The sequence below is a fragment of the Berghia stephanieae genome, chromosome 6 (genome assembly GCF_034508935.2).
Source record: "Berghia stephanieae isolate SIO BIC M18660-M18661 chromosome 6, UCSD_Bste_1.3, whole genome shotgun sequence".
NCBI classification, from domain to species: Eukaryota; Metazoa; Mollusca; class Gastropoda; order Nudibranchia; family Aeolidiidae; genus Berghia; species Berghia stephanieae.
The window spans coordinates 4,439,285-4,449,634 of NC_088365.1; the positions used below are offsets into that span (position 1 = coordinate 4,439,285).

Below are 10,350 nucleotides of genomic sequence, written 5' to 3' on the forward strand. Positions count from 1 at the left end.
ATACAACAAACAACGTGAGCTTTTACATAGCGCAATCTCACTAAACGTACTCAAAGCGCTTTACAAGGGGTCCCTGGCCAACAGCAACACGTAACATGTAGAACGAGACATAACGCCTGTTAGGCGAAAATACAATTTTTTTTTTCGACAGAGACAACGCTGTTAACGGCCAGGTACTCATTTTACACCTGATTACAGTGGGCTAGCAATAACTGCGTTTAATCATCAGATCTGCAAATAAGTATAACTAGGCAGTAAGTAAACACCAACCCAGTGAAATATTAATAAACATGAAATTTATTTTCCATTGTAAAATCATTGGAAGTTATACACATTTAAATAATTAATTATATTTAATTTGTTGCTATAATTTTGTTTGTTTGTTTACGTTTCTTTTTTCAATTTCTGTTTTGATGAGGGGGGGGGGGTGGAATTGGGTTTTATTTTGTTTTTCCCACTTTTACTTTTACTTTTACATATAATTATAACAGAAATCAAAGGAATCTTTAAAAAAAAACAAAAAAAAACAAAACTGAGATTTAAATATTTATTGTGGAACTGGTTTCATGCATGGCTATGTGGTCTCGTTATAAAACTCTTGCCATCAGATCAGAAGGGCTTGGGTTCAGGTCCCATTCTGAGCGTTGCATAATTGATTAATTGGAAAAGACTTTTTACTCACATTCTCTAACCCTATTCAGGTGTAAAAGGAGTACCTTTTCATTGGCAGTGTTGTCAATGTCAGGAAAAAAATTGTAATATCGCCTAACAGGTGTCAAGTCTCATTCTACATGTTGAGTATAAGCTAAGTACCCCTTGTAAAGCGCTTTTAGCATGTATAGTGGATATTGGGCTGTATAAATTCTTTATATATAACTTGATGAGTATTCTACTGATTTCTCAGATCAAATTGTTTTCACACTTTTTTTATCTTTTACATTTCCATTAAAAAAAGTTAAATACATTCAAAATTCTGTAGCAAGCATAACTTGTAATCATGATTTTCTTTTTTTTTTAATTAAAAAAAATAAATAAATAAATAAAACTTGAGCTTTTATATAGCGCAATATCCACTTAATGTGCTCAAAGCGCTTTACAAGGGGTCACTGACCAACAGCAACATGTAATATGTAGAACGAGACTTGACGCCTGTTAGGCGATATTATAGTTTTTTTTCTGACAGAGACAATGCTGTTAACAGCCAAGAACTCATTTTACATCTGAGTATGGTGAGAGAATGTGAGTAAAGAGCCTTTTCCAAGGACTCAACTATGTGCCGAGAGAGGCTCGAACCCAGGACCTTCTGATCCGAAAGCGAGTGTCATACCACTAGACTACATAGCCGCACGATTAATCAAAGCGAAAGACATCTTTCCAATGTTAAATATTAACTATTTAAGGTAAAAAATGAATCACAACTCATATCTACACCGTGTACTTTCATATGTTTGTCTAGCGCTGACTTCTGAACGCAAGTGTAACCACAAAATTTGCAAGCTCTCTGCATTTCACGCGTATGGGTGTAAGTATGCATGCGTAAATTGAAACCATCTCGAAACGTTTTCCCACATCCTTTCCATGAACACGTAAACTTTGAAGTCTTGTTCTTAAAACCATCTTTTACATATTGTTTGATCTTTACAAAATTGGGTGCAACGGGTTGGGCCACTGAAGCTAAAATAGATTTGGAGATTATGGTCTTCGGTTCACCACTATTGATACAAGTGTCTGTATTGATGTCGCTATTATTAGTAATAGTATTAGATAAAACAATATCATACACACTTATCACATCAAAATCTGTCTGGCTTTTGAGGTGCAATGACTGCTTGTCACTGTCTGTCCGTGATGCAAGATTCAACTCTTTGTTTTTAGAAGTATCACAAGAAACAATATTATCATCTTTTTGTGCTTTAAAATATTTCCCTGACTTTTTGCTTAATTTTTTTCCCTTTCTTTCGGAAGAAGCGAGCTGATCACAAGATTTGTTTGCTGTTGAAATAATAACAGAATCATTATTTGTGTGTGAAGATCCTTTTTCATGAATGTGACTTTTGCTCTGAGATCTGGACTTATTGTGCACGTATCGAATATGATCCGTGAGGCGACTCTTGATATTAAATTGTTTTCCACAACTTTCCGTGGGGCAAATGAATGACTTCAATTTATTATGAGTGAGAGCGTGCCTTTTCATTATTCCCATGGAAAGAAATAATTTGCCGCATTGGTCACATGCAAACTTAGCGCCTTGTCCTGAATGTTTTAATTGGTGTAATTGAAACGTTCTCTCCTGAATACAGAAATATTCACACAAGTGACAAGAATAGACTTTCCTTTGTGAATTGTGCTGTGTCTTTATATGTTTATGTAACAAATGATCACTTTTAGTGATATATGAACAGAACTGACAAGTAAATTTTCTAACATTTAATGATTCATTTTCAATCTTAGGATTTTTTATCATCCCTCTCTCTGTATCTAAATTCAGATGACCAGTTGAAAGACTTTCAGGTTCGAGTTTCATCATCTTGTGTTTTTCAATACATTCCATCTGAACATCTTCATCATCCATTGAGAATTGAATTTCAAAATCATGAGGACTCTGTACCAATGACTCCATCACCAAAAATGCATTGCCTTGTTCAGTATTGTGAGGTGATGACATATATTCTTCCAGGAGTTGACATCCCTCAGCTGAAAAAAAAAAAAGAAAAATGATTACCGTGTTGATTAAATAATGGAGATTAAATTGAACTGAATGGAATCCGCACACAGGAACACCGGATATGTGGTCTAGTGGTATGACACTCGCTTTCGGATTGGAAGTTCTGGGTTCGAGCCTCGAACTTGGCGCACAGTTGATTCCTTGGAAAACGCTCTATACTCACATTCTCTCATCATACTCGGGTGTAAAATGAGTACCCGGCCATTAGCAGCGTTGTCTTTGTCCGAAAAATTGTAATATCGCCTAACAGGCGTCATGTCCCGTCATGTCCCGTCCTACATGTTAAATGTTGCTGTTGACCGGGCACCCCTTGTAAAGCACTTCGAACACATTTAGTGGATATTGCGCTATATAAAAGCTCAATTTAATTCAATTTAATTTAAAGTCAACACCTCTTGTTGGTCCCAAATTTTCTGTTCTTTATTTAAGTGTGTTCCATTGAAAATGGATACAGTCAACCTTGCTTAAAGACATCAAATCTTTTTGGTCCAACGGTGTTGACTTTATCAGGATTCCTCTTTACAAAGTTATATAAAAAAAAAAAAAAAAATTATCTAACAAGAATGTCACATCAATTTTTTTTTTTAAATAGGTTCCAATAAATTTTCTTTCATTACACTTACACACAAATGAGGCAGACACAATAAGAAAAGAAAAAAAGCTGGCAGGCAGTTTAAAAGACAAGACGATCTAAGACGATCTAACAATTTTACAAATTTATTCAGTTCATTAATTTCCCAGATCTTTCCAACAAGCATCAACAAATACTTAACATTCATTTTCTTTGTCTAATTGAGTTCTTAATACAATTGCCGAACCACTTCCTTGAGACACCCAATGTTAAACCTGCTCTAGCTGCAACTTAATTAGGCATCAATTTGGTACCAGTTTTGGTTAGAATTAGAAGTAACGGAAGATACTTTGCGATACATGTGTCCAATCCCAAGGATAGCAAGCAATAGTTAGTATCATTTTGAATATATTTAAAAATCAAGATAAACTGAATACATGGGCACAATCCTCTAAAATATTACATGAATAAAAGATAAGCAATTATTTAAAAATTCACTAATCATGATCTTATTGTTTATCAAACAGCTTTATTGGACTGAGGAGAGCAGCCGAACAATTACAAAAAGATCAAAATTAGAGCATGTCTGAACCTGTAGAGTGGTGGCACGAATGAAAACTGAACATGGGGCTGGTCACACACACATATATCTGACACGCATTTATAACCCAGCGACTCAATCTGATACCAATATCAAAGTAGGCCAGAGCTGAATATAATAATATTATTTAAATTGGTAAACTTTAATTCAAATGTCTATACTGCATATACAGGCAATGCTTTTTGTAAAGAGTTATTAACGGTGTCTGCTGAATTCCAAAGTAACACAGATTCGGTGGCTATCTTTTACTCCCTTTACTTTAAAAATGTTTTGACAGATGGAGGGACATTCAAACCCAATGAAAATGTTCTACTGGTTCATATGTTACTGTTACATGAGAGTGGGAAATCCAACTGTTGATTGCTAAAGTAGGCACTTTGATAACTCCAGTCCAGTGGCCGCCGATAGGCTCACTGTAAGGTGAAACTCGTTTTTTGGAACTTTATTTTTGGCCCTTTACTGTTTTCGTCACCATGGCGTTATTTGTGAACCTATGTGACTAATTTTTGTATCATTTTAAAGGGCACAAAACAAGCTTTCTAACGGTATATTTTATTTTTAATTCCTGATTGTATTTCTAAGAAAGCTATTGAAATAAAAATTTATCAATTTTTGAATTATAAGAACTTTTTAAATTATGGATACATTTTAATTATACTTCATACATCGATAGACAATTAATTGAAGAACATCTCTGCCAAATTTCATCAAAATTGATACACTCGCTCATTATTTTATTTTTCCCGCCATCAACCCCACTTTTTTGGACAAAAACCTCATATTTTTTTCCATTTTCATTTATCCTTTATTTTTTCCATACTTTTCATACATGAAAATGATTTATATGAAAATAAAGCTTATTTTCTGACCTGTAAAATTATACCTAACACTTGCCAGTTATATTTTAATTGAAACAAAATCACTGAAAACAATAAGTGGGCCATGTTGACTGCAAAACTCAAAATTTCCCGATAGCCGCGAGATGCTGGTTTTGAGGCAGCAGTGAGATCACAGATTCTCTCTGTAAAATTGACAAAAAATTTCAACAGAAAAATATAAATAACTCTGGAACCGTAAGTCGTAGAGAAACAAATAAGGTATCAAATTTTATGTTTTTTCAAGTCCCATCCCCCTGACTAGGTCAAATTAAGATATTTTGAGTTTGAAAATTTTATCAAAGTGCCTTGCTAAAGGCAAAACAAAATTAAAATGAGCCTGCCAAGCCAGTCTCTTTTCTTCTCAAAAAAAAAAAAAACAAACCTAAAACAAAGATAAAGAAAAAGAAAAATTAATTTTTTAAGCTTAACATCGATACGCTTTTTTTAGCACTAAAGCAGTCGAGGTTCCATTTATCTGGGGTTTTCTTCTTTTGGGAGGCTTTCCGAGCGCTCCTACATCCCCAGTATTCTGTATGACGTTTATTTATTCAGTTTATCAATTTTAGCAGCATTTTAAAAGCTGTAGAACAAACCTAGATTGATTGGTAAAAGTTTAAAATTTCCAATAGTTTTGGTTGTCCGCCGCCCACTAACTCTAGTTAGTTCTATTTCTAGACTTAACTCGGCCAGTGCTCAGTTGAGAGTTGAGGAGATGCAAAGCTAGGGCGCATAAAATGAAGGTTAATACAATAGACTTTGGGGTAAAGCTCACTCTGAGTTGTGATTCGTCGGTGCTACTGATGAATCCGCAATCCAGACAAATTGTTAGGAAGGAAAGGTGTTCAGATTACGAGGAACCAAAAATCTTGTCCAAGATTGTTTTTTGTTTTCAAAACCGAAAGTAAAAATAGAGAGTAAAGAGCTCTTTGTGAAGTAAGTTTGTTTTTTTCTCGTTCACTTTAACTTTAAGATAAACGATTTTATAATCTAACTAATCTTTTTACCTACGTAACCAGATAATATTGTCAGGAGATGATGGGTGTCTGTGTGTGTGTGTGTATGTGTGTGTGTGCGTGTGTGTGTGAGTGTGTTTGTTTGTATTTGTGTTTATTATTATTATTATTATTATTATTATTAGTATTATTATTATTATTATTATTATTATTATTATTATTATTATTATTATTATTATTATTATTATTATTATTATTATGATTAGTATTATTATTATTATTATTATTATTATTATTATTATTATTATTATTATTATTATTATTATTATTATTATTATTATTATTATTATTATTATTATTATTATTATTATTATTATCATTATTATCATCATGATCATCATCATCATCATGATCATGATCATCATCATCATCATCATCATCATCATCATCATCATCGTAACCACCGCCATAACTATCATCATCATCGTCATCCTCATCATCATCGTCGTCATCGCCATCATCATTACTACCTATGTATTAGTGGAGAACTTTCAATATTATCTGAGGGAAAATAAAGGCTATTACTATTACGAACTCCGAGCAGGCACTCGTCTACATATTCTAATTACATGCCTCCAGTACTGTGAATATTAATATAGAACGTACGTACGGTCGTTTGACGTTTATCATGTATAGATAGTATGCGCTTAGCTAAGCAGCTCACAACATTGCCATCCGACAGTTCAATGGACTAACACACAAAACTCTGTGTAACCATGAACTTTTATAGTCTGGATAATACCGTTAAGTGAGAATTACTCATAAAGGCGGATGCCAAAAAGCAATAACAAAGACCCGAGTGACGTCATCTTCATTCTATCTATACAATTTCGGTGTGGCAGGTACTCAAAGTCCAAGTCGGAATGGCGTTTAAAGAAAGACAAAAACATTTTTGCTAATCCCACATAAGTGCACATGAAATGCATAAATTATTTCTCTCTCTCTCTCTCTCTCTCTCTCTCTCTCTCTCTCTCTCTCTCTCTCTCTCTCTCTCTCTCTCTCTCTCTCTCTCTCTCTCTCTCTCTCTCTCTCTCGTCTTTCTCGGTCTCATAAAACATGCTTCTCTCTACATTTATTTAGGCAGAAGAATGGTTTCTTCAAACGCCACGTGCACACATTTACAGGTCTGGTAAATGAACGCAATTATGGCCTGATTTAAATTTAAGATTGTTTATATATATACATACAGTACTCGCTGGATAGTAGCCCGCTCTAGGGAGAAGCGAAAAAGCGTGCTAGTGACGATAGTCTCCGACCGTGCCGAGATCCGACTCTCATGGGAAGTAACGACATAAAATGATATTCGTTATCCAGAGCTCCTGCGTGCTGTATTGCAGAACCAGACATGCCAACCAATCTCAACCATTTAAAATGATTCATCCTATTTTCCCCAATATTTATACTAAGTTTCTAAAAAAAAAAAAAATTCTCATGCTTTTACCCATAAAATCATATTTTCAACACGTGCAACTCATCTAAAATTTCAAATTTAACATTCGCTGAATTTATGGAGACTTACCAAGCTGGTATAGAGGGAATGAGAATCCTGAAATTCCTATTACAATCACCTACCAGTACTACCAGGCTACTCAGATTCTCATCTAGGTGGTGACGAAATTTAAAAGCCAAAAAGCGTGCCGAAATCGGATGGCTATGGAGGTAACCCTACATGCTGTTCTTCAAATGCCATTTCCTTCCTTACTGTCCTTATCAGGGATCAGGGATCCTTCTTGCTGGGGAGTTTGGACTGGTTTTCATTTTCATGCATTACCGGCTGTTTGTTTTTAATTCTCTAATGGCATATCTACATACATGGAAGAAAAAGACAATGAGACAAAGAAATTGGGAGCAGTTTTTAAGGTTTTTTTTACTTGGAAGTCACTCATGTCAATCGTTAGTTGCGATGGAAACACACACACTACACACACATCGCCATTGATCAGCACGCCCCACATCAGCCTAACATGACAAGTCTCTTCCTTTGTGATGACACACAGCTACAAACTACACGTACAACAAGCACCGAGCGTATACATATTATTATCTTTTCCATCCAACCCAATGTTTGACTTAAGCAAAAATTACAATAATCCCTGTATTAATATTAAACAGAACCAACTGAGAGTGAGAGTGCCTGTTGAAAAAGCGTGCTGTAATACGTACCTAGTTACTAGTGTGTAGTTATAACGACACCATATTATAGAAAAAAAAATAAGTCACCCAACTCCAGAGTACCTTATTGCAGGGCGTGCTAGAATACGACGTGCTTGAATCGTGCGGGCACTCTATAACTATATCTGTCACAAAACACGCGCCCTCACACTCGACATTTCCACCAAAAGAAATATTAACAAGATTGCCAACTTGGGACTGAGCAAAAATAATCAACTCACTTTAGGAAAAAGTTTGTAGCTGTAGGTTTGGTTTGTTTGTTTTTGTTTTTTTTTTTTGGGGGGGGGGGGGGGGGTTTGTTGTTTTTTTTTTTTTTTTGGGGGGGGGGGGGGGTGTTTGTTTTGTTGGGGTTTAAAAAAAACATTTTTGGCTTTACGACTAGACTAGACGACCATTTAGGCCATTTCAGTTTCAGCGCCAGTAAAAAGGAAGAGATGGGATTGTCAAAATTGTCTAAATTTACAAGTAAAAGCATCCCAGAAAAGGTAAGACAAAGGGTACTGGATCAAACTGCAAAATTATATCCCAAGAGCGATTCATCCATAATCTTTGAGACTACCTTTAAAAAAAGGTTTCATCGAGACACAAACACAGGGTCCTGTAATTGGGGGAAAACTAATCAAATGCTTACAAAAAATTATTTAAAAACAAAAACTATAACAGTAACAGTACGCAAAAGAGATGATTTAAAAGTGATTTTTTTTTTTTTTAATGACAATTTTCATTTGACTGTTTCTCCGCTCTAAGTTCATGACTTTGCCCAAGGCTCTGGGTGAAAAAACATACACAAGAAATCGCAATCCAGGCCCAGGACGAACAAAGACAGAAAGTGACACGGAAAAGTAAATGAGATAATAATACTGGGTGATAAAATACCCGGGGAGGGGTCCCCGATAGCTCAGTTGGTAGATCACTTGCTTCACAAAGGGAACGAGATCATCCCGGGTGCAGTTGAGCTATCCCCCCCCCCCAAGGAGTGATTGGGTAGCTGGGTCAGTTAGATCCAGTGGAAAGTACTTTGCAATAGACGAGCGTCCTATCCAAAGGGTAGCAAGCAATTGCTATTGCCCATTTCACACTATAGAAACGGGGATAAACTCCGGCTCTACGGGCCTAATAGTAATAATGGCTCTAAAGGAAAGGATAAAATACCAAGTAAGAATATTCTTACTGTCCACAATAGGTCAACAACACCCACCCCCAAAGCATGACACCGAGAGCATCTTAAAAGTTATCACACATTATGGATTATACCTCGCAGAGTCTGAAAGGTCGGGAACCCCACCCAGGCGCGGCGACACATTTTGGTTACTTCAGCGCCAGTAAAAAGGAAGAAAATGGGATAGTCAAAAAGGTTAGTTATAGATTTACGATTCAACGCACACACATAAAAAGGGAGACAAAGGGGAATGGTTCAAATAGGAAGAAACAGATGTAGATTCCAAGAGCACATTAGTGAGTACTTTGAGATCAATGAAAAGTCTCATCCAATCCAATCCAATCCAATCACATGCGTCCACCAGTTTTCTTCTTTGTTTCTAAGGTTTTTTACCGCGTTTGGTGACACATTAAGGTCATTTATTTGTCTTTAAGGGTTTTACGGCCCTTGCAACACATTCAGGTTATATCAGCGCCAGTAAAAATAAAAAGGAAGAAAATGGGAAGTAAAAAGTTTCAGAATTACAATTACAATTAAAGCACCCAAGAATAAGCAAGACAAATGGAAATTGGTTAATTTAGGGAACAGATGTAGATTTCAAGAGCACACTATCAGTGTACGTACCTAGTTTAGATCACTAAATGTCTCATCCAGAAACAAGCACAGGTCCCCGCCAAGAGAACACACTCAATTGTTTACTAATCATATGTAAAAGGAACAAAAAATAAGACTACAGTGCATAACACTAACACTAACAGAGAGATGATTTACAAGGGGAAAAAAATAATCTCCCAAAACTTAACACATTTGACTGTTGTTTCCCTCCCAGCTAGTGCTAGGGTATCCGGCCAGGGCCAGGACAAAACCAAGTGATTTCATTCCAAGACAAAGACAGAAAGCAAGTTGGAAAACATATAGTATAGGGGGATAGAAGACAGCATGTACCTCCCTGTCCATTATGGGAGGATTAAGGTAAACGGTATAAGTATAATGAAAATATTCTCGAATTACAAGTGAAGGTAGCGAAGAAAAAGGAAGACAAACAGGATGGGTTAAAATAGGGAACAGATGTAGATTCCAACAGTACACCATCAGTGTACTTAGTTTGAGATCACCTAGCCTAGAAGTCTCATCCAGACACCAGCACAAGATCCCACTAAGAAAGATACACTCAAACTCAAATGTTTCCAGAATACATACATCCAAATCGGAATACATAACTAACAATATA

At 35.7% G+C, this 10,350-nt stretch overlaps 1 protein-coding gene across 2 annotated transcripts; it reads right to left on the reverse strand.

The window, feature by feature from the left end:
- Nucleotides 1-281: 281 nt before the first annotated feature.
- Nucleotides 282-5,672, reverse strand: LOC144974367 (uncharacterized). 2 transcript variants are annotated; one of them, XM_078917193.1, is made up of 2 exons: nt 5,548-5,672; nt 282-2,694 (listed from the first exon to the last, which is right to left on the reverse strand). In XM_078917193.1, exon 2 carries the CDS (start codon nt 2,663-2,665, stop codon nt 1,388-1,390), a length of 1,278 nt encoding a protein of 425 aa, XP_078773319.1. In that variant the 5' UTR covers nt 2,666-2,694; nt 5,548-5,672; the 3' UTR covers nt 282-1,387. The 2 variants fall into 2 exon arrangements, with proteins under 2 accessions (XP_078773319.1, XP_078773320.1); XM_078917194.1 differs by lacking the exon at nt 5,548-5,672 and adding an exon at nt 5,369-5,521.
- Nucleotides 5,673-10,350: the final 4,678 nt, after the last annotated feature.

What these genes read in the sequence shown, in the direction of transcription:
- LOC144974367 (XM_078917193.1), bottom strand. Translation starts at nt 2,665, where the DNA reads ATGTCATCACCTCACAATACTGAACAAGGCAATGCATTTTTGGTGATG.